The following is a 23,479-nucleotide window of genomic DNA, read 5'->3' on the forward strand; positions in this document are numbered from 1 at the left end:
AACATGGCAAAACTTTGTCTCTACTAAAAATACAAAAATTACTTGGGTGTGGTGGCACATGCCTATAATCCCAGCTACTTGGTGGCTGAGGCAGGAGAACTTCGTGAACCTGGAAGGTGGAGGTTGCAGTGAGCCCAGATTATGCCACTGCACTCCAGCCTGGATGACAGAGCAAAACTGTGTCTCAAAAAAAAAGAAAAAAGAATTATGGATGGTGGTAATGTTTCAGCAGCCAAAAAATTTTACTTTTTATTTGGTCACACAATATAAACACCTTTCCATTTTTAGTACAAAAATACAAAGTTTTCACCACATTGGCCAGGTTCATCTGAAACTCCTGACCTCAGGTGATCCACCTACCTCGGCCTCCCAAAGTGCTGGGATTACAGGTGTGAGCCTTGTAGTCACCAGATAAGTAGCTATAAATGGTAACCATTTACATTAGTTTTTGTAAACAGTTATTTTACAGATGCAGGTAATCCTCAGATGAAATGGCCCAGATCTCTGAGGGTGAGTAGGTGGATCATTTTTTTGGGGGGGTGCGGGGGACAAAGTCTCACTGTCGCCCAGGCTGGGGTGTAGTGGCACAATCTTGGCTCACTGCAACCTCCGCCTCCCAAGTTCAAGCAATTCTCCTGCCTCAGCCTCCCGAGTAGCTGAGATGATAGGCGTGTGCCACCACGCCGGGCTAATTTTTGTATTTTTAGTAAAGACGGGGTTTCACCATATTGGCTAGGCTGGTCTCAAACTCCTGACCTCATGATCTGCCTGCCTCGGCCTCCCAAAGTGCTAGGATTACAGGCGTGAGCCACCGTGCCCGGCCTTATTTTTTTTTTTTTTTCTGTAGAGACAGGGTCTCACTGTGTTGCCCAGGCTGAGGTCGAACTCCTGGACTTGAGCAGCACTGCTGCCTCGGCCTCGTGTAGTGCTGGGATTACAGGTGTGAGCCATGGTGCCCAGCTGATAGAGCATTTTTTTTTTTTTTAAGACAGTCTCACTCTGTCACCTAGACTGGAGTGCAGTGGCACGATCTTGGCTCACTGTAGCCTCTGCCTCCCTGCAGCCTCCACCTCCCGGCTTCAAGCAGTTCTCACGCCTCAGCCCTCCAAGTAGCTGAGATTACAGGTGTGTGCCACCACACCCTGCTAATTTTTGTAGTTTTAGTAGAGACAGGGTTTCACTGTGTTGGCCAGGCTGGTCTTGAACTCCCAGCCTCAAGTGATCCACCCACGTTGGCCTCCCAAAGCGCTGGGATTACAGATGTGAGCCACCGCGCCCTGCCGGCGTATTTTTGATCCAAGAGAACGTCGTGGACATTGTGTAGCAGCTTCCAGCCCTTCTTTCTCATAGAAACAAGGCAGAGAAGCAGCACCCAGACTTTGGCCAAGCAAACTGTAAGCAGTTGTGAGACCCAGCAAACCTGAATCTCACTCAGTGGGGAGACCTCAGCTGATGTGAGGCTATTTTCATTTCTAAATCTGTACTTAGTGTGAATGCTGATGGGATTTGCCAGGGGATGTTACTGTGGTGAGGACCAGGCCCCTGCAGGTGTGCCCAACTCTGGATGGCTCCCTGCCTTCACTGAGTCCGCCGTGTGCGTCTCTGCCTGGTCTGTTTTTCCGAGTCTTCGTCTTTGCCTGTCGACACCCCGTGACTGCTGGCATCATGCCTTCTTGTGGAAGCCACCATCCTCCTTGCTAACTGAGAGTTGTGGAGTTGTGTAATTCAGCTTGATGCAGGGAGGAGGTGTGTTCCCATGCGTGGGCACTGTCATCACCCACACCGGGAGGTGAGCCCACCTCACAGAAGGAACACAGCCTGGCCAGGGGGCAGTCTGAGCCTGCGTGGGCTCTGCTGCGTTCTGTGTGGCTCGGCCCTCGGCACGCCTTGACTCAAGACTGCATGGATTCAGGGGCCTCTTCCTGTCTCAGAGGTGACCCCAGAGCTGGGGAGAACCTAGAGACATGGTGGATGGGGCTAGGCCAGCCCTGGAAAGAGTCTGCAGCTGCCCTCACAGGGATTGGGGAGGTGACCGAGGGGGGGTGCCTGTCCCCCTTCCCACCCCTCCCAGGCCTCATTCGTGTCCACCAGGCACCTTCCACGTGTCTATTTCCCGTATTCTTAAGAACCTCTCTGTGAGGTCAGTGTTGGGTTTGCATGTCTGTAATTGAGGGAAGATTTTGAGCCTAGGAGAGTTCTCGGGGGAGGTCCCCAGACCATTACTGGTGCAGAGTGGAGCCCCTGCTGCTCGGGCTTCTGATCCTGGTGTGTGCTCGCTGTAAGCTGCCCTGGGCTGACAGTGCCCTGCACCAGCCGCACTGCCCTCTCTGGGCTGCAAGCCGAGGCAGGCCTGTGCCTGCAGGCCTCCAGGATCCCCATCTGAGAAACAAGCAGCAGGTCCAGAGAGTTCCCGCCTGGCTTCCAGCCCTGATTGGTGGCTTCTCCGAGGCTGCAAGGCGGTGGTAATTACAGGAGCCACGTCGTTGGTGGGTGTTCCCATGTTGCAGGTACCGTCTGGGTACTTAGTATCTGTCAACACACGAATTCACAAGGAATGCTCCCAAAGCACAGAGAGATGAAATTACTCAGTCAGGGTCACACAGCAGTAAGTAGTGGAGCTGGAATTTGAGCTCTAACAGTCTGCTCCGGAGCTCGGGCCTTGCTGCTGGCGTCAGGCCAGGCACAGAGAGCTGATGGAACAGGAGGAGCTGATGTGAAGTTATGTGACACACATGGCCTTTTAGGTGAGCTCGGGCCACCCAGGGGGGATTTGTGCCCAATCAGCAGGGGAGTTTCTAGTGTGCCAGGCAAGACACACAGGAGATCGTGAGCCTGAAAGGGCCTCGTACAGGTCAGCTGTTTGAATTTTGGACTGTAAATGGTGGTGTGGCACCACGCTGTGGTCAGATGATGGTCTCTGTGTTGCACACAAAGCATAGGTTCTGGGCCACGCACGGTCCATGCTGCAGAAGCTCAGGCTGCAGTGGCCTCCTCAAGGCCTTTCTGTGGGTGGATATGGCACAGGCGGCCGCTGGGGCCGATGCAGCATGGACCGAGATGGGTCTGGGTTAGTGCCAGCCTCCCACTGCTGCCTGTGAGGCCTCGAGCCTGCTCTCTGGCCCTCGCTGGCCCACATTCCAGTTGAGAGAAAGCAAATGTGGTGCACACAGTGTGCACCTGGTCTCTAAGACGGCCAGATGTCAGCAGGGCACCCGCTAGGAGGCAGCACTGTGGATGAGAGGCCAGAGCGGTGGAGTGGTTAGGGAGGTCTGAGTGAAGCAAGGGCATGAGCTAGGGATGTCCAGGCGTGGGGGCAGGTGTGAGGCTCTGGGCTTGGAGCCTGCTGGTGCCAGACAGAGTGAGCAGGTGGGTAGAGGAGGAGGAGATGGGCCTTGGCCCTTATTCTTTGGATTTTGCTGTTTTGCTCTGGTGCCTGCGGGCAGCTAGTGTAGAGGTTTGAGGTCAGCGAGCGCCCTTACTGATTCGCAGGACTTGTTCAAGAGCCCATGGGTCTTTCCAGAAAGTCACTTGTTGGAGGAGAGGACCTCCAAAGTCAACATAGTCTCTGCTCTGCACCCCATTCCCCCACGAAGTGCCAAAGCAATGCACCCTACCTCCCCAAGTCTCTGGGAGTGGGCCTGAGAGACCCACCCAGGGATCCAGCCTTTGCTGATTGTGTTTGTGTCTGACCTGCCTGCCCTTCTGTGGGGATCGCGAGCCCATGCTGCTGTCCGACGTGGTGTGGGGCTGAGGGGCTGCACACTGTCCCGGCCTCCCTTCCGAAGGGCTCCCCGGGGGCAGTGCAAACATCAGGAAGTAGGTGGGATTGTGTGTGGTTGTGACATGGCATGGCATGGGGCATGTGGGTTTTGCTACTGTTGGTGTTTGGTGCTGAGCTGTCAAAGGCTGGTGCTGGCTCTTACTACTGTTTTCCACTCTTCCCTTTTCAAGGAATGTTCCATTTGGCTGCTGCACTCCCATCCACCCTGTGTACCCGTCCTCCAGAGGCGATCACCTCGGCTGTTGGACTCTGAGGCCCGAGTGCCTTCGCACGGTGTCAAGAGCGCCATGGACCTCTACCTCTGTGGGTTTTGTGGCTGTGGGACCTCGGTGCCTTCCTGTGCGTGGCTGGCACTCTTCACGCCCTGTTGGCGATGACTCAGTAGTAGAGAAGTCCCTCAAGTCCTTGAAGGACAAGAACAAGAAGCTGGAGGAAGGCGGCCCAGTGTACAGCCCCCCCGCAGAGGTGGTGGTGAAGAAGTCTCTGGGGCAGAGGGTGCTGGACGAGCTGAAGCACTACTACCATGGCTTCCGCCTGCTATGGATCGACACCAAGATCGCGGCACGCATGCTCTGGCGCATCCTCAACGGCCACACCCTGACCCGCCGGGAGCGCAGGCAGGTAATGGGGACATGTCTAGTTCTTTCTTTTTTTCCTTGCCCTATCACCCAGGCGATCCTCCTGCCTCAGCCTCCCGAGTATCTGGGGCCACAGGCATGTGCCACCACACCTGGCTAATTGTTTTTTATAGACCCACTTTGTTGCCCAGGCTGGTCTCAAACTCCTGGGCTTAAATGATCCTCCCACCTCAGCCTCCTAAAGTGTTGGGATTACAGGTGTGAGCCACCGTGCTGGGCCGTGCCCAAATTCTTTTCACTCTATAGATTGCTTGAAAAATATTTTTAGTGCTAGCTTTCTGTTTGGTAGAGAATAAAAATCAGTAAAACCTATTGCCTAGGAAAAACTCGGTTTACCTGTGTATTTCCTCTACCCTCCACCGCAACAGTCATCAACATAGAAGACCACGCAGCAGACACCAGCTGGGTGTTCGCTGATTCAGTTCTATACTGTCTACCCAGAGATAACATCAGATCCCACAGAGTGAGGGCTCTGTCCCCAAGATGCCCCCTACCAGTCTCAAGTCCAGGCCTCTCGGAACTTCTGAGACTGGCTTCAAGTTAGGTTCCCAGCACCCCCTCCTTCGTTTTTATTTTTTTATTTATTTATTTTTTATTTATTTTTTTTGAGACAGAGTCTTGCTGTCGCCAGGCTGGAGTCCAGTGGCGCGATCTCGGCTCACTGCGGGCTCTGCCCACCCAGGTTCACGCCATTCTCCTGCCTCAGCCTCCAGAGTAGCTGGGACTACAGGCGCCCGCCACCACACCCGGCTAATTTTTTGTATTTTTAGTAGAGACGGAGTTTCACCGTGTCTCATCCTCAGGAGGATGGTCTCAATCTCCTGACCTCGTGATCCACCCGCCTCGGCCTCCCAAAGTGCTGGGATTACAGGCATGAGCCACTGCGCTCAGCCTTATTTTTATTTTTTGAGACAGTTTCACTCTATCACCCAGGCCTCAGTGCAGTGGCACAATCTCGGCTCACTGCAACCTCCACCTCCTGGGTTCAAGCGATTCTCCTGCCTCAGCCACCTGAGTAGCTGGGATTACAGGCATATACCATCACACCCGGCTAATGTTTGTATTTTTAGTAGAGAGGGGTTTCACCATGTTGGCCAGGCTGCTCTCGAATTCCTGGCCTCAAGTGATCCACCTGCCTTGGCCTCGCAAAGTGCTGGGATTATAGGCGTGGGCCACTGTGCCTGGCCCCCTCTTTGTTTTTAAATTGTTTTGTTTATTTTTGTGGGTATATAGTAGGTATATGTATTTATGGGCTACATGAGGTGTGACGCCCCCCCCACCTCTTTGGGTTTGATTGATTTGCTGGAGCGGCTCACAGAACTTAGAGAAACACTTAAATTTATCAGTTTACTATAAAGCATAGTGCAAAGGATACAGGTGAAGAGATCGAAAGGCAAGGTATGTACGGGGAAGGGGCATGGAGCTGCATGCTTCCCAGGGCACAACCCCCGGTGAACCTCTACCGTGTTCAGCTTTCTGGAAGCTCCTTGAACCCAGTCCTCTTGGGCATTCCTTCCCTCAGGGAATAGGGTGGAGCCCTCTTTAGGGAGGGTCTTAAAACCCAGAGTCAGGAAGTTGGGAAGATTAGTGACCTGCCTTAGGGCAGGTGAAAGGAGGGTAGAGAGGTCAGAGGCCTGACACACCTAACATTATCACAAGAGACTGTAACAAGGGCAGTTGAGCCAGGAACCAATACCTGTCATAACACCACACCTATGGAAAGGCGCACCTCGCCACCGAATTGAATTGCAACACCATCTGCTCATGTTTCGACTCTTCCCACCAGCAGTTTTCAGCACACACCTCCACCCACTCGATGCCTTCACCCTCGTGATGCCATTCCCTGGATCCCCACTGCTGTTTCCTGGGAGGGGTCTGCATCTGCCCAGTTGCACCTCTGGTGCAGGTGCAGGCCCTTTCTGTCTCATTGCTTCAAGGTCTGTCTGGAGGGCTGCGTGTGTCCCTCTGGGTGAGTTTGTTTTTATTTTTGGGATCCGTGCTCCGGACCCCAAGGTTCCACATCTGCCATCTGTCATAGAACCTGCTCGCTCACCAGTGCCTAGGCTCTCGGGGCTCCTGGTTTGTCCTCTGGTGCACCAGCTCCTGCTGTCCTTCACGGTTCTAAAAAGATTCTCCATTTTCTGTCTTTGTCTCAGGGCTGCAATCTAGATGTTTTCTTTCTATTTTATTCATTCTGTTTTCAGTTGAAGTAATCTTGTTTAATGCAGCCACCGAGGTTTTATTTTCAGTGCCTATGTTTTTAACTCTAGAAACTCAATTAGTTTATTTTTAATTAATTTTTTTAATTTAAAAGAGATGGAATCTCACTTCAGAGGGGTAAACCTTGTGTGATGTAGGTGGTGAGCTAGTTTCTTCAGCACAGATATTGTTTGCTTCTGTGAGAGCCATGGGACAGCATGGGCCTCAGAGGGTGCAGCCCTGTGTGGGAATCGAGTCCACTCTCTCCCAGGTGCAGCCTCATCTCCTGTCCGCTCCATCCTTTCCTCCCAAGAACACCTCATGGTTTCTAGCTCTTGGAGTTTATATTACGTTTTTGTGGCTCTACTATTTATTTACTTATTTTTATTTTTGAGACAGGGTCTCACTTCCCCACCCAGGCTGGAGTGCAGTTGCACCCTCGTAGCTAACCAAAGCCTCAGCCCTTCCGGGCATAAGGGACCCTCCCACCTCAGCCTCCTATGTAGGTGGGACCACAGACGCATGCTGCCATGCCAGGTTAATTTTTAAATTTTTTGTAGAGATTGGGTCTCACTACATTGCCAAGGCTGGTCTCAAACGCCTGACCTCAAGCAGTCCTGCTGCCTCAGCCTCCCAAAGTGCTGGGATTACAGGCATGAGCCACTGCACCCGGCACCAGCCTTCCTTTTTAAAGATAATCCTGGCTGGGCGCAGTGGTTCACGCCTGTAATCCTAGAACTTTGGGAGGCCGAGGTGGGCCAATCATGAGGTCAAGAGATCGAGACCATCCTGGCCAACATGGTGAAACCCTGTCTCTACTAAAAATATAAAAATTAGCCGGTCGTGGTGGTGGGTGCATGTAATCCCAACTACTCAGGAGGCTGAGGCAGGAGAATCACTTGAACTCGGAAGGCAGAGGTTTCAGTGAGCCGAGATCGTGCCACTGCACTGTATCCTGGAAACAGAGTGAGACTCTATCTCAAAAAAATAAAAAATAAAAAAATAAAGGTAATCCTGTGCACTTAAATGTGCTCTAAAAGGTTGGGATTTGTAGTTCTGCTTTTGTGTTTACAAACATTTAAGAAGTTATTTTATTGGTTGGGTGTGGTGGCTCACGCCTGTAATCCAGCACTTTGGGAGGCTAGTGCTGCAGATCACCTGAGGTCAGGAGTTTGAGACCAGCCTGGCCAACATAGTGAAACCCTGTCTCTACCAAAAATATATAAAAAATTAGCTAGGCATGGTGGCGCATGTCTGTAATCCCAGCTACTCAGGAGGCCGAGGCAGGAGAATCGCTTGAACCAGGGAGGTGGAGATACAATGACCCCAGATCGCGCGATTGCACTCCAGCCTGGGTGACAGAGCTAGACGCCATCTCAAAAAAAAAAAAAAAAAAAAAAAAACACACACACACACACTTGTAAATTTGGATTTTAGTGATGGTTTTGCAATGTATAAATTTACCAAAAACCATCAAACTTATTTAAAATAGGTGAATGTTATGGTATGTAAATTACACCTCAGTAGAACTGCTAAAAAAAATTAATGAGGCATATCAAAAAACACATGTGCCAGCTTTAAGGATATGTCCTGCCCAAATATGGCACTGTTTGGGAATAAAGACAGCCATAAATTGTAAATCAGTCAAAAAATACAGGAGTCCATGGGTCCAGTGCGATAATAAATAGAAAAATGAATGTACAGGAAGGCAGGGTTCTCCCCTCCTACAGATGACAGATAGGAGAGTTAGGCAGCCCCTGTTGTGTGCCCATGAGAGTGGAGGCTGGCTCAATGAGTGCGGGGTCGGGGGAGAGAGGCTGATGAGGAGGAGGACATTGCTGCTCTCAGGGCGTCTCCCTGGGAACGCTCACTTGTTGCCAGTGGAAACGTAGGAAACGTAGGAACTACATGGAACACCTTGGCCAAGGGACCCCTGTGAGCAGCACCGAGGAGGGGCAGCATCACCCACGCTGTTTTCCAGCATTTTGTTCAGGCTTCACAGGGATTTCTGATTATTTCAAATTGGATGTTTCTTTAATAGCATCAAGTACTAGTTTGTTTATGTCAATGAAATACTTGGGTTTTTTCCTAATGATTGCTTTGTAGTACAGTCTTGGGAAACACAAGAGAAGCCCTCCTTATAGAGCACCCTCCAAGAGAAGGTGTGGCTCAGCCCATCCTGGTGACCCCCCACCACGCTAGTAATGCCCAGTCCTCAGCCTGCAGCCCTCACTTGCTGGCCTCTGAGCCCGGAGTGCTGGCCGGTGTCCTTGGAGGACTGGATCGCCGGGAGCACCCAGTGGCCCTTGGTGTCAGCACCATACCCGGCTTTTCTGGAGGCTGCTGGTACCTGCTTTGGACCCTGAGAAAGAATTGGGTTTCAGGAGTGGTCTGCTAAGTGGTTCTGGAACTTAGAGTCCTCAGTGGGTCCTGTGAGTCGCTGCCTGAGGTTGTGCCTATAAACCATTACAGGAGAAGTGCTCACACCCCTTGCCCCTGTTCCCACATGTGCTCTGCTCCCCTCTGATGGATTCCGCCCCTTCCAGTTTCTCCGGATCTGCGCTGACCTCTTCCGCCTGGTGCCGTTCCTTGTGTTTGTGGTGGTGCCGTTCATGGAGTTTCTGCTGCCTGTTGCTGTGAAACTCTTCCCCAACATGTTGCCATCCACATTTGAGACTCAGTCACTCAAGGTAAGGGCAGCATCCCAACTGCTTGTTTTAGAATGAGTCTGAAATTCATTGTGATAACTTCCTTGTTTGTGACTTTTCAGGTGCTAGATATTTTTGAGACTTTATGTATCTTCATATCGTCCTTATGCTGTGCAATAATTGTTTAGTGGATGCTGGGTTTTGGATTTGTTTCTATTTATTTATTTATTTATTTATTTATTTTTATTTTTTTTTATTTTTTTTTTTTGAGACAGGGTCTTGCTCTGTCACCCAGGCTAGAGTGCAGCGGTGCGATCTTGTCTCACTGCATACAACCTCTGCCTCCTGGGTTCAAGCGAGTCTCCTGCCTCAGCCTCCCAAGTAGCTGGGATTATAGGCGTGTGCCACCATACACAGGTCTCGCCCTGTCACCCAGGCTGGAGTGCAGTGGTGCGATCATGGCTCACTGCAGCCTCAAGTTCCTGGACTCAAGTGATCCTCTTGTCTTAGCTCCCGAATAGCTGGGACTACAGGCTGAGCCACCACGCCTGGCTAATTTTTTTTTTGTTTTTTATAGAAAAGATCTGCTATGTTGCCCAGGCTAGTCTCAAACTCCTGGGCTCAAGTAATCCTCTTGCCATGACCTCCCAAAGTGTTGTTATTACGGGTGTGAGCCACTGCTTCCAGCTCAATGTATTTTAAAATACATTAAACCTAGAAAACCCTACCAGTGCTGTAGGGGAGTCGTGAGGTCCTTCTAGGGCAGGGTCAGCCAGCTGCAGCCCACAGGCCAGATCAGGACTCAGCCTGTTCTCAGTAGAGCCCTGTGGGGATCTGCGATGCCCAGTCATGTGTCTTGTCTGTGAGGTACCAGCAGAGTTAAGCAGTTGTTTTAGACCACACAGCCCATGAAGGCCAAATGCTTTCCTGTCTAGCCCATTATGGAAAGTGTGCCGACCCTTGCTTTAGGGAATCACACGAGTTTGTTTGTTTGTTTTTTTGTTGTTTTTTTTTTTGAGACAGAGTTTCGCTCTGTCGCCCAGGCTAGAGAGTGCAGTGGTGCCATCTCAGCTCACTGTAGCCTCCACCTCCTGCGTTCAAGCGATTCTTGTGCCTCAGCCTTCCAAGTAGCTGGGATTACAGGTGTGCATCCCTGGCTAATTTTTGTGTTTTTAGTAGAGACGGGGTTTCGCCGTGTTGGCCAGGCTGGTCTCAAACTCCTGACCTCAGGTGATCCACCTACCTTGGCCTCCCAAAGTGCTGGGATTACAGGCATGAGCCACTGTGCCTGGCCCACATGGGTATTTTTTAAAACCATGAAATAAAAGAGTTTGAGAATGTATTGCGCTTAGATGAGAGTCAGTGTTTTGTGAAATGTTTCTGGGAGTGGGGGTCGGGCACAGGCGTGAGATGTTTTCCTTGCCCGAACCACAGTCTGAGCAGTTGGAGTGCACTCCTGAGCCCACCCTCCAGGAGGCCCCAGCGTCTAGCTGCCGGCAGGAGAGGCCGGGGCCTGGAGTGCAGTGCCCTCTCTGCCCTTGCAGGAGGAGAGGCTGAAGAAGGAGCTTCGGGTCAAGCTGGAGCTGGCCAAGTTCCTCCAAGACACCATTGAGGAGATGGCCTTGAAGAACAAGGCAGCCAAGGGCAGTGCCACCAAAGACTTCTCTGTGTTTTTCCAGAAGGTGCTGTGATATGTCTGAGTCCCTGTGACCTCACCAGGGAGCCTCCCCTGATTTTCTGTTTCCCCTTCGCTGTGCTCAGCAGAGTGCAGCTCCCCCAGGTGCTGGCTGGCGCTTGAGAGTTTACCCAGGAGGCTCAGTCGGGGGCCAGTGGAGTGTCAGGAGTCTGGCCCCCATGAGCTCCCAGTGAGTTGAGCTGTGGTGGCTGCGCCTCGTCAGCCTTCAGAATTATGGGTGTCTGTGTCTCGTCACCCTGCAGCTGTCCAGGAGCAGTAGAATCTGACTCATGAGGAGCCTGAGACCCTGATGTTGTGAGGTGTGGGTGGCTTGGCTGGGCTCCTCTGCTGGGCACTGCCCTCTGGCTGGAGTCAGTCAAGAAGGTCCCAGGTCCCAGGGGCTGGTCAGAGGCCTGGACTGTGGGAGCAGTGGGGGCTGGAGAGGAGAAGCGGCCCTTGAGGTTTCCTGCGGTCATGTGGCCAGTGAGGTGAGGATGGAGGAGAGGGTAGGTGCCATGGACGAGATCCCTGAGGACTAGATGGGGTTGACGAGGCCAGTATCATTGGCTTGAGGGACTTGTGCCACTTTGGAGTGAGAAGGATGTGTCTGAAGTGCAGGAAGAGCTTAAACCAGGGGCTAGAAACTCTAGCCATGCGTGTGCGTTGTCTGTGGGGTTTTCCCACTGCAGCACAGAGGCGAGTGGTTTCCATGGCTGCAAAGCCAGAAATACTTGCTTTCTGGCCCTTGACAGAAAAGACTACCAGGCCGAGGCCTAACCACAGAGAAGCCTCTCGGGAGGAGGCAACACGGCCATGGGGCTGCTGAGCCCCCCAAGGAGTGGGTGGTGGTTCCAGCAAGATGTTCTAGGGGGAGCCATACTTTGGGAGCCTCACCCAGGACGTTGCGGCTTGCAGAGCAGGAGGAGGGGCCTGTCGCAACCTTTCCTGGGCCGCCCAGCTGCCAAGAAGGATGTGCTTGCAGTCACCTGCATTGGGGTGTGCTGCGTAGGGCGGCCCCCAGGAGCACACCTGAAACAGTGTCTCAGAGCTGGCATCCTGCATGTTCCAATTTGAGTTGGGCACCAAGTCAGGCTCGTCCTCCCTCATCTGTCCCCTCTGCTAGGTACCCTCCTAGCCCAGCTCTTGGCAGAGACTGAGCTGGTGGCTAATCCCTCAGGTGGGAGGAACTGCAGAGGGTCACCCAAAGGGCCCTGAGTGATCTGCGCTAAGGGACTCTAGCTCTCCCTAAAGAGCCAGATGGCCACCCCTCCCCCAAGGCTCAGGCAGTCATCTGTAGGAGATGTAGGTGCACACAGGTGCACCTCTTCCTGCCCCAGAGCAGCAGGGTCCCAGCCACTTCTGTGGCAGAGAGAAGATCACAGGACCTGCATGCAGCAGCCTGTGGGCCCGGGCCTCTCCCCCAGCAGACAGCAGCCTCAGCTTTGCTGGCTCAGGCAGGAGAAGTCCACAGGCCAGACACCGCCTCTCCCCAGGCTAGCCCAGCACTGGAGTCAGAAGTCAGTGGTTTGAGGCCGAGCTGGGCAGATGACTTGAGTTCGGGTATTTGAGACCAGCCTGGCCAACATGGTGAAACCCCATCTCTACTAAAATACAAAAATTAGCTGGGCGTGGTGGCGCAGCCTGTAATCCCAGCTACTTGGGAGGCTAAGGCAGGAGAATCCCTTGAACCCAGGAGGTGGAGGTTGCAGTGAACCGAGATTACACCACTGCATTCCAGCCTGGGTGACAGAGTGAGACCCTGTCTCAAACAAAAACAACAACAAAAAAGAAGTCGTCAGTGGTTTGAGTCCCTGAGGATGAGAGGCAGCACCCTTTGGGAATGTGGTTGGTCGTGGGAGGGAGCTGGGTGGGCGCGTGTCCCGGGGATGACCCTTGTGACCACTTCCGCAGATCCGGGAGACAGGGGAGAGGCCCAGCAATGAGGAAATCATGCGTTTTTCCAAATTATTTGAGGACGAGCTGACCCTGGACAACCTGACACGGCCGCAGCTGGTGGCCCTGTGCAAGCTGCTGGAGCTACAGTCCATCGGCACCAACAACTTCCTGCGCTTCCAGCTTACCATGCGGCTGCGCTCCATAAAGGCAGATGACAAGGTGAGCTGGGCCATACTCGCGCCACAGCTATGCTGTTTTACCTTTTTTTTTTTTTCCTGATGACAAAAGCAGCATGTCCTCATTGTAGAAACTCTAGAAGATGCTGAAGGATCGAAAATAAGCTCACTAGGAGTCTTGCCACTCACAGATTGCAGATCCTTTGAAGATGGATGTCTTTTCTCTGGCAGCTTCTCGGATGATCTCTCTGTTTGGATTTCGTCAGATTTATAATAACTTGCTTAGGTGTGTCTGTCTTTGTGTTCATCCTGCTTATTGATGACAGTGCCTCTGTGCCTCTCTCCTCCCATCGAGGGCCTCATCGAGGGTCCACTTGCCCCTTTGCCCTGTCCTGTCCATTGCACGTGCTTGCCTGTGTGTTTCATGCCCTTTTGTGCTTTCAGGGCGCTACCCTCCTTCTAGGTCTGATTACTCCTTTTTTCGGATGGTTTCGACTCTGACCTGATCCCCCCCCCGGCCTCCAAATGGTGGGATTACAACTGACCACCCCCCGGCCACCTTTTTGAGTTTCGATCTTGTTGCCCAGGTTGGAGTGCAGTGGCAAGATCTCGACTCACTGCAACCTCCGCCTTCTGGGTTCAAGTGATTCTCCTGCCTCAGCCTCCAGAGTAGCTGGGATTATAGGCGCACACCACCACACCCGGCTATTTTTTGTATTTTTTAGTAGAGACAGGGCTTCACCACATTGGCCAGGCTGGACTCGAACTCTGGACCTCAAGTGATCCGCCCGCCTCAGCCTCCCAAAGTGCTGGGATTACAGGCGTGAGCCACTGCGCCCGGCTGGTTACTCTTTTATTCCTACTAGGAGCTCTTAATTTAAGATTTCAGTTCTCAGGTAAAACTGTTCGTCTTGTCATTTGTCTTTTTGAATGCACTAACCCTAGTTCACATTGATTACTCTAATAACTGGGTGGTCCGTAGGCCTTTTTCTTTTGCTTTCCCTTCTGATTTTGTTTGTAGTGTTTAGTTTTTCCTGAATGCAGGCATTGTCTGTGGAAGATAAAGAGGTTCAGGGCAGTGTTGAACTCTTCCAGGAGGAGCCTGCCTGCATCTCTGGTGAGCAGGTTGAGGGCCAGTCATTTCCACGAATCAAGGCAAGGCCATGTGGGGAGCCTGTATCCCGCCCTCGCCTGGACACAGCAGGCACCCCAGCCCTGGTGGTGATGGTATCAGAGAAGGCTGAGGGGCCAGCCCCTGTGGTGTCAGTGGAGACCAGGTGGGGGCTTGAGCTTTCCTCTCATCTGGCAGTGTATCCGCCACACTCCCCCACCGCTGGGGTGGCCTTGGGGGCCCAGTGGAGAGTTAGGACTTTAACCACTGCCCAGCAGGAACAAGGCCACGTCTACCATGGTGCCAGTGGGAGCCAGGTGGGAGACAGTACTGAGATGCTTCTGCCCTCCTGCTGGGAGAGACACCTGTGAGAGCCAGAGCTCCCACCCACCCGCTCCCAGCAGTAGCAAGCAGCACCGCTGTCCCGCAGATGTCTGTGGAGGCTGGATGGGGAGCCTGCACTTCTTACAAGGCAGCGCTCCCACCACTTCTAAAATATGCCTGGGATTTAGCTTATGGATGTGAGTGAGTGACAACATGGAGAGGTCAGTGCCATTGAGAGAAATGTGTTACCCACAGCTCCCCTGTCACTCGGCCCCACAGAGCCTCCACACCCATGGGGAGCAGTAAGCTGGGGCAGACGATGCCTGCCTTCCTTGTGTGCAGCAGGTGGAGACATGTCTGACTGGGCAAGGAAGGGAAACACAGACGTTAGGGTTTGTGGTTGGTCCATGAAAGCTGGACCATAGGGAGCTGGAAACAGCTTTGGCCTTGTTAGCTGGCTCATGGGGTTGGTAGATGCCAGATCATCAATTGCAAACTCTGTGCAAATTAGAATACCCACCGCCCATGCCACCACGTACCAGAGGAGGTCAGCTGCGACACACTGGAAGTCAGATCTAGATTCAAGAAGCAGGAAGGTATCAGTGAATGAGAAAAAGCAACGCCTGGTACTAACCCTGAGATGACAGTTAGAGACCCCGCACCTGGGCCTCAAACAACCACCAGCGCAGAGCTACAAAAGCCACAACAGAGTAGAACACATGAAAAATAGATCTGGGCAAGGAAAGAGAAGAAATATGTTATTAAATAGTAATAATATTAAAAGATATTAGGAGAAGATGTTAAGGCCAGGCACAGTGGCTCACATCTATAATCCCAGCACTCTGGGAGGCCAAGGTGGGAGGATTGCTTGAGCCCGGTAGTTTGAGACCTTCCTGGGCAACATAGTGAGACCCCCACCTCTACAAAAAATTTTAAAAATTAGCTGGGCTTTGTGACTTGCGCCTGTAGCTCCAGCTACTCAGGAGGCTGAGGCAGAAGGATCGCTTGAGCTTGGGAGATTGAGCTTGCAGTGAGTCGTGATTGTGTCACTGCACTCCAGCCTAGGCAACAGAGGGAGACTCAGTCTCAAAAAAATTTAAAAAAGAAGAACCTGGCCGGGCACGGTGGCTCAAGCCTGTAATCCTAGCACTTTGGGAGGCCGAGGCGGGTGGATCATGAGGTCAGGAGATCGAGACTATCCTGGCTAACACGGTGAAACCTCGTCTCTACTAAATATACAAAAATATATATTTTTTGTTGTGGCGGGCGCCTGTAATCCCAGATACTTTGGAGGCTGAGGCGAATGGCGTGAACCCAGGGGCGGAGCTTGCAGTGAGCGGAGATCCCGCCATTGCACTCCAGCCTGGGGGACAGAGCGAGACTCCATCTCAAAAAAAAAAAAAAGAACCAAATGAAAAATTACAACTGAAAAATACAATATCCAAAGTCAAAACCTGGGTGGGCTCAACAGCAGAATGGATACGATAAAAGACAGAACCAGTGAACTTTAAGATAACACGATAGAAATTACCCGTTTGAACAACAGAGAGACAATAGTGGAAAACATTGAACAGAGCCCCACAGCCTGTGCTGTAACAAGTGTCGACCCTCTGTGTTATCTGTTGTTCAGGGAAGAAAGGATAGAGCAGGGCTGAAAAAGTACCTCAAGAAATAATGGCTGGCTGAAAACTTCCCAGGCTCAGTTAAAGATGTAAATCTGCCAATTTCAGAAGCTGAGTGAACCCTGAGTAGGATAAATCCAAATAAATTAACAGCAAGTCACATCAGAGTCAAACTAATGAACGCTGAAGACAAAGGGTTTTTAAGGCAGTGAGAGAAAGGCATCGTGTGTGTGTGTGTGTTGTTGTTGTTGTTGTTGTTTCATTTATGAATGCCAGGTCTTTTTTTGGGTTTTGGGGGAGATGGTCTCTTATTCTGTTGCCCAGGCTGGAGTGCAGTCCAGTGGCACAATCTCAACTCACTGTAGCCTTGACCTCCCGAACCCAAGCCATCCTCCCACCTCAGCCCCCCGAGTGGCTAGGACCACAGGCGTGTGCCACCACACCGGCTAGTTTTGTTTATTTTTCTTGTAGAGATGAGGTCTTACTATTAGGCTGCCCAAGCTAGTCTGGAACTCCTGGGCTCAAATGATTCTCCCACCTTGGCCTCCCAAAACGTTGGGATTGCAGGCGTGAGCCACTGTTCCTGGTCAAGAACAGCATCTTTACCATTAGGGGAAAATTTGAATGACAATGGATTTCTCATCAGGAACTGTGGAGACCAGAGGAAGTGGAGCATTATTTTTCAAGTGTTAAAAGAACTGTCAACCCGGGATCTAGAACCAGCAAAAATATAGCAGTGATGGGGAGCCAAGGCAGTATCAGAGGGAAGGAAGCTAAGACTGTCACCAGCAGACCTCCCTTAAAGGAAGGGCCGAGGGAAGCTCCTCGACCAGAAAGGAAACAGTAAGAGAAAGTACCTCAGCGCAGCAGGAAGAGTTCCCAGCAACCAGAGCAAGGGTCGGCATGGCGGGCTGCGCTCTCCCTGCGCCTTCTGCAGCAAGCGGGGCTGAGGGACGTGCTCCGTGGTGTGGGTGGAGGCGACGGCTGAGACTCAGAACAGATGGAGGGGAAGCTTCAGCACTTGCCTTTGTGGGTGGAGCACCGACTCCACTGCGCTACAGTGAGCTGCGTCCATGGATTGTGTACCATGATCCCCAGAGCAACACTGAAAATGCTGCACAGAGACTCCAGACCACCAGAGCCAAATGAAACGGAGGCCAGCCAGCCCACAGGAGGACAGGGAGAAGAAAGCAGACAGAAAGCAACTTCATTCCTGATCAACTGGCAGAGCCCAGCTCAGTGCACGAAGGGTTCGGCTAAGGAGGGCACACATGCCGCAGAATGCTGCGTGGCAGTGAGAGGCCTAACCCGGCACACCCATAGCACCCCCAGTGGGTCCTCAGGGAACCCCAGAGGTGACGTCCTGCACGATCCTGTTCAGAGAGCACTCCAGGTGACAGCTGCAGACATGGAGATAAGCACGTCTGTGAACGGGCAGCACCGGGAGCTGGGGAAGGTGGCCTCTGTCTTGACTGGGTGGGTGGTGTGTGCTAATTGCAGTGCTGCTGGTGAGACATTACGCTAGGGGAGGCATCTGATGCATGGGAGCTTTGTTACTTGTTAAAACTGGATGTGCGTCCACAGTTATGTCAAGTTTGGTTTTAGAAGTGGAAGTGGTGGTACTGCCTACCCCACAGGGTGGTTGTGATGTGGAGTAAACTCTGAAATGGTGGGCCCTGCTGCAGAGTCCTGGTGTGGGAGCCCTGTTGCCGGCATCTGCCTAGCAGTAGCTGTCATTACTTCTCCGTGTCTCTCTTCACCTGTTGCTCCCTGTATGCCTTGGTGTCCTCTATCTCTGGAACTCCTGTTTGCTTTTCCAGTTGGGGTCACAGTGACCTCGGGCTGAGCAGAAGAGAGGGGCCCTTTGGGTATGAGGTCAAGATATATCTTCGGAGTATCTGGTTCCCTCGCCTTCCGTCCCCTCCTTTTCCATCCTGGGTACACTTTGGCAGATGGTGGACTGGGGGATCAGGAGAAACAGCAGGTGGCAGGAGTGGCCAGGGTGGGGCTGGTTCTGCCGTCAGGACAGAGGGTTGGAGGTGAACTTCTTTGTCTCAGGGGGTTGGTCGTGGCCGTTCAGCACTTCCCAAGATCCTGACCCTCCGTCACTGGCTTCCAGTCACTTCAAACCTAGAACTGGGCTTTGGTGGCAGTGGTTTGATTCTTGCTTGGCAAAATCTGTTAGCCACTTGCTCTGGAGGGTGTTCACATAGACACAGTGACCCACCAGCAACTGGATGATAATTCACTCCCTTGTTTCCTAGCTGATTGCTGAGGAAGGGGTGGACAGCCTGAATGTCAAGGAGCTGCAGGCAGCGTGTCGGGCACGAGGCATGCGCGCCCTGGGCGTCACGGAAGACCGCCTGAGGGGTCAGCTGAAGCAGGTGCGTGAATATTCGCCTTGTGCCAGGCCAGCATTTGCTCAAAGGAAACATCAGCCTTGAAAGGCCACTTGGAGGCTCTTCTCAAACTCTGGGCCGGCCTGGCGAGGCGACACTGTGACCTCTCTGGGGACGGCTAGGATGTTTGGGCTGTTTCTCGCCCTTCTGCTCTTACCACATTCACACCCCTGAATTCTCACCTTTCATTGCCTTTTGAATATTGCTCTGATTTTTCTTCTTTGCTTTTAGTTGATTTTAAAGACCTTAATAACTTACTATTTTGGTTATCTGTAGTCAGATGAGGACTGGAGTTCACCTCTGAGATGTTGGACGTGTTCACATTTTGACTCTTTCTGAACTGGGGCCATGGAAGGTTTGGGTGGCATGGCGAGGTCTGACTTTGGAGCCACCCCTTCTCTTGGCCACGCCCTGATCTGGTGCCTGGTTCCCAATGCCATCAAATTGAGTGGCTTGTAGGTCGGAAAGTGACAGCCCCGGCCACTCACTCTTAACATGGAAAGGTTAAGGGGTGCAGGGCTCCAGCCAGTTTCTCTCGGTGCCCTGGCACTGGCATGCCCTTGTTGGCAGTCATCTCCTGCCGAGTTTTTCTCACAACCTGCAAGTGTAGATGAAGGTGTGTGTACACACTTTCCCTCTCGACACAGACAGTATTTATGGCGTGATCCTGTGGCACCCCCTGCCTTCCACAGCTGTGTCTTCCATCGGATTCCCCAGCAGAGCCTTCTCTGTGTCTGGCATGGGTGCTGACCTCCCTAGCACTCTGTCCAGCCTTCTGGAGCTCCGTGGGGACATGGGCCACACACACAGGGGTGTCTGAGCAGGGGGGGCAGGTGCTGTCCCTGCCCAGGCCCCTCGGCCCCCAGGGGAGTGTGGCACATTGGGGGCCCGAGTGTCGTGTTCACATTTTCCTTCTCTACCCACTTCTCCTCACCGTTGCCTTTCTTCTCTTAGGGTTTGTTCTCATATTTTGCCCCGTGTTCAGTTTGTCTCCAAACATTGTCACGGTCTTTCTTGCCCATTTGGAGATTGTCTTGGTGTCACTCAAGCAGCCAGCCCCAGAACCTGGCCTGTGCAGAGCCTGCAAGGGCCCAGGTGCTGACGGGCCTCAGTGACACTGCCTCTGCGGGCCCATTATATGTTGACCTGGGCTGGTCTTGTTTCTTTGTTTGAGACAGAGTCTTGCTCTGTCACACAGGCTGGAGTGCAGTGGCGTGATTTTGGCTCGAAACAACCTCCGCCACCCTGGTTCAAGCAATTCTTGTGCCTCAGCCACCCAAGTAGCTGGGACTACAGGTGCTCACCACTATGCCTGGCTAATTTTTGTATTTTTAGTAGAGATGGGATTCGTCATGTTGGCCAGGCTGGTCTTGAACTTCTGACTTCAGGTGATCCTCCTGCCTCGGCCTCCCAAAATGCTGGGATTACAGGTGTGAGCTACCGTGCCCGGCCCCTGGGGTGCTTTTAAGTGAAGAGTTGGTGCCCTGTTCTGAGGCCCTTGGGGTCCTTGCTGTGGGGGTTGCTGAGCCCCGAGCCTCTCTGGTGTTTTGTTTACTAAGGCCGTCGTCGGGTCACACAGCAGAGCAACAAACAGACCTTGTAGAACTTGAGACACCATCTTCTCTGAGAGCTATTCTGGTGATGAGATGGGTGGACCTGCTGTGGTGCCAGCAGGGTTGGGGGGCTGCCCATCTGCTGAATCTGGCCTTGGTTGCAGTGGCTGGACCTGCACCTGCATCAGGAGATCCCCACATCGCTGCTCATCCTGTCCCGGGCCATGTACCTCCCGGACACCCTCTCTCCAGCCGACCAGCTCAAGTCCACACTGCAGACCCTCCCAGACATTGTTGTACGTGCTGTCGGAGACCCCTTTTACCTCATCTCTTCATAGGTGGCCCCGCTTTTCTGGGGTGGGGGGAGGTGTGCAAGCGCACTCATTCCTCAACCATGGGCGAGGAGCCCCCCATCCACCCAGCCTCCCTCCCACCCCCTCGCTAGTGCCCCCACCCAGCCACCTGTCCTCTTCCTTCCATCCCTCCTCACTAGCCCCTTGCCTGCCATCCCCCGTGTGGCACAGTTGCCAGTGGTCCCAACCTGGCCACGTGTTGGCTGCTGTGGATCTGGGCCGCGGCCCTTGGAGCTATGCCAGCAGCGCCTGTGCTCCTTCCCACACATCAGGAGTCATCAGGCGAGCGCAGAGGGCGGCCCAGGGGCCTCCCAGCAATTGCGGGCAGCACCTTGGCAGTGCCTTCTGTCCTGTGTGTGTGTGAAGCCCAGGTGGTGACAGGGGCAGGGGACACAGGACACAGGACAGAGGTGAGGGGCAGCAAGGGCCTCTGGCGGCTTCTGGGCTCACCCACAGGTGTACCCTCTTCTGAAGGCAAAGGAAGCGCAGGTGAAAGCGGCCGAGGTGGAGGGTGAGCAGGTGGACAACAAGGCCAAGCTGGAGGCCACGCTGCAGGAGGAGGCGGCCATCCAGCAGGAGCACCGTGAGAAGGAGCTGCAGAAGCGCTCGGAGGCGGCGGTAAGCGGTGGCCCTGCTCCGTGGGGCATGGGGCTGTCCTGACCCAGCCTCCCTAGAAACCCCCACAAGCCCACAGTCTTGGCCTCCTGCGTGCTTGGCCCTGCAGCTCTGTCCTGCATTTTTATTTCCTCCTGGAGTGGTCAGGGAGGCCGGGTGCCCGGGTGTGAGGGCTGCAACTCTGACATGGGGACTCCCTGATGGCCACAGTGGTGCTCATGGGAGATATACCTTAGCCGTCGCAGAGGGGCGAGCTTAGCATATGGCAGTGCCCACCCTCTCCTCAGGGACTTGCTGTGAGGGGTGCTGGCAGAGGAGCCTCAGGCTCCCCCAGCCTCTGGGCTCCTCTTCAACGCGGGCCCTGTGGTCCTCTTGAGTCACATGCATGGTGCCCACCCACAGGCTCAGCCTCCTGCTCTGCAAGTGACAGGGCAGCTTGGTGGAGTCTTGGGGAGACCAGAGATGGATGAGGTGCTCTAGCCTGTTCCAGAGAGGGCCCCAGGTGACCTGGCAGCTGCATGGAGCCTTCCTAGGGACCTTCTGTGGCAGGTGTGCTGCCCGCTTTCACCTGCAGGCCTGGTCCCAGTGTGGCCTCTGCCATCTGTTCTGAGCATTGGGGAGCGGGAAGACTGCTTCTGTGTGATGGCAGGTGCCGGGCCGGTGTCGCCTTGCCTTTCAGAAGGATGTTGAGCCCGAACGTGTGGTAGCTGCTCCCCAAAGGCCAGGGACCGAGCCACAGCCAGAAATGCCTGATACAGTCCTGCAGTCAGAGACCTTGAAGGACACTGCCCCTGTGCTGGAGGGCTTGAAGGTAATGAGGCAGGTTCTGGGGCCCTGGAGACTGAGGAGGGCATGGCCTGGCTTTGTGGACAGTTGTGGGGCAGGGATGGGGACAGGTTAGCTGGGGCATCTATAGCCCTCAGTGAGAGGAGATGGTGCAAGGGGTTGAGGACAAGGCCACTGGGCCCCTAGGAGGCTTGGTGGTTAGGAAGAGAGTGAGTCCGGCCGGGCTCCGCACCGTGCCTGGGTGCACAGCAGCTGAGGCTGCTGTGAACTTAGCACCCTGGCCCGCAGTGTGGCAGGTAGAGATGCCAGTCGGCAGGTTTCAGGGCCCTTTTTCAGCCTGCCCAGACAGTGAAGGGGTGTGGAAGCCAATGTGGCCCCTCAAGGTGGAGCCTCCTCCACAGCCCAACCTGCTGTCACCTCCTGTGGGGTGATCTGGGCTTGGGGCATCTTCAGACTCCCCATGCGAGCCTGTGAGGTGCAGCCTCCAGGCGCCTGTGCTGCCTACATGGGACGCCTCCTGGTGCCTTCCATCTCGAACTCGCGGGCTGAAGTGCAGTGGCGCCATCTCGGCTCACTGCAGTCTCAGCCTCCCAGGTTCAAGCAGCTCTTCTGCCTCAGCCTCCCAAGTAGCTGGGAGTACAGGCGTGCACCACCAGACCCAGCAAATATTTGTATTTGTAGTAGAGAGGGGGTTTCACTACTCTCTTGGCCAGACTGCTCTCAAACCCCTGACCTCAAGTGATCTTCCCGCCTCAGCCTCCCAAAGTGCTAGGATTACAGGTATGAGCCACCACACCCAGCCATAAAAAAAAAAATTTTGGCCAGGCGCAGTGGCTCACGCCTGTAATCCCAGCACTTTGGGAGGCTGAGGTGGGCGGATCACAGGGTCAGGAGATCGAGACCATCCTGGCTAACATGGTGAAACCCCATCTCTACTAAAAATACAAAAAATTAGCCAGACATGGTGGCATGCACCTGTAGTCCCAGCTACTCAGGAGGCTGAGACAGGAGAATGACGTGAACCTGGGAGGCGGAGCTTGCAGTGGGCGACAGAGTGAGACTCTGTCTCAAGAAAAAAAAAAAAAAATTAACAAACTTTTTAGCAAATCAAATAGAACTATTCTGTAAAAAGAATCATGATCACATGGGATTTGTGCAAAAAATACAAATTGGCTTGAATTTTTTTTTTCTTTTGAGATGGGATCTCACTCTGTTGCCCAGTCTGCAGTGCAGAGACGTGACCTTGGCTCACTGAAGACTTGACCTCCCAGGCTCAAGTGATTCTCCTGCTTCAGCCTCCCGAGTAGCTGGGATTATAGGTGCCCACCACCAAACCCGGCTAAGTTTTGTGTTTTTAGTAGAGATGGGGTTTCACCATGTTGACCAGGCTGGTCTCAAACTCCTGACCTCAAGCGATCCTCCCACCTTGGCCTCCCAAAGTGCTGGGTTTACAGGCTTGAGCCACTGCGCCTGACCAAAATTTTTAAAATGTAATTTCCATATTAACAGACTAAATTAGAGAAGCCGGGAATGTTTATCTCGGTAGCTGCAGAAAGAGCCTGTGGCAGAACCCAGTATCCGTTCCTGATACGCAGATGTCCTGCACACGCAGGCAGCTTTCTCAGCCCAATCAAAAGCATCTGCAGAAACACCTCCAGCTGCCGTCACCCTCAGTGGTGAGACGCTGATGAGGTTGTCTGTCC

The 23,479-nt window shown here is 53.3% G+C and overlaps 1 protein-coding gene across 1 annotated transcript in view; it reads left to right on the top strand.

Annotated features, from left to right (window-relative positions):
* The window catches only part of LETM1 (leucine zipper and EF-hand containing transmembrane protein 1), a 40,575-nt gene that overhangs the window by 10,337 nt on the left and 6,759 nt on the right, over nucleotides 1-23,479 (top strand). Inside the window, exons 3-10 of the mRNA XM_032135766.2 lie at nucleotides 3,952-4,402; nucleotides 9,165-9,308; nucleotides 10,811-10,948; nucleotides 12,853-13,056; nucleotides 18,335-18,454; nucleotides 20,187-20,318; nucleotides 20,850-20,993; nucleotides 21,670-21,801. Coding sequence (XP_031991657.1) covers nucleotides 3,952-4,402; nucleotides 9,165-9,308; nucleotides 10,811-10,948; nucleotides 12,853-13,056; nucleotides 18,335-18,454; nucleotides 20,187-20,318; nucleotides 20,850-20,993; nucleotides 21,670-21,801 — 1,465 coding nt within the window. The remainder of the gene's footprint in view (nucleotides 1-3,951; nucleotides 4,403-9,164; nucleotides 9,309-10,810; nucleotides 10,949-12,852; nucleotides 13,057-18,334; nucleotides 18,455-20,186; nucleotides 20,319-20,849; nucleotides 20,994-21,669; nucleotides 21,802-23,479) is intronic.

Source organism: Hylobates moloch, unplaced genomic scaffold (genome assembly GCF_009828535.3).
Source record: "Hylobates moloch isolate HMO894 unplaced genomic scaffold, HMol_V3 SCAFFOLD_17, whole genome shotgun sequence".
Lineage (NCBI taxonomy): Eukaryota > Metazoa > Chordata > Mammalia > Primates > Hylobatidae > Hylobates > Hylobates moloch.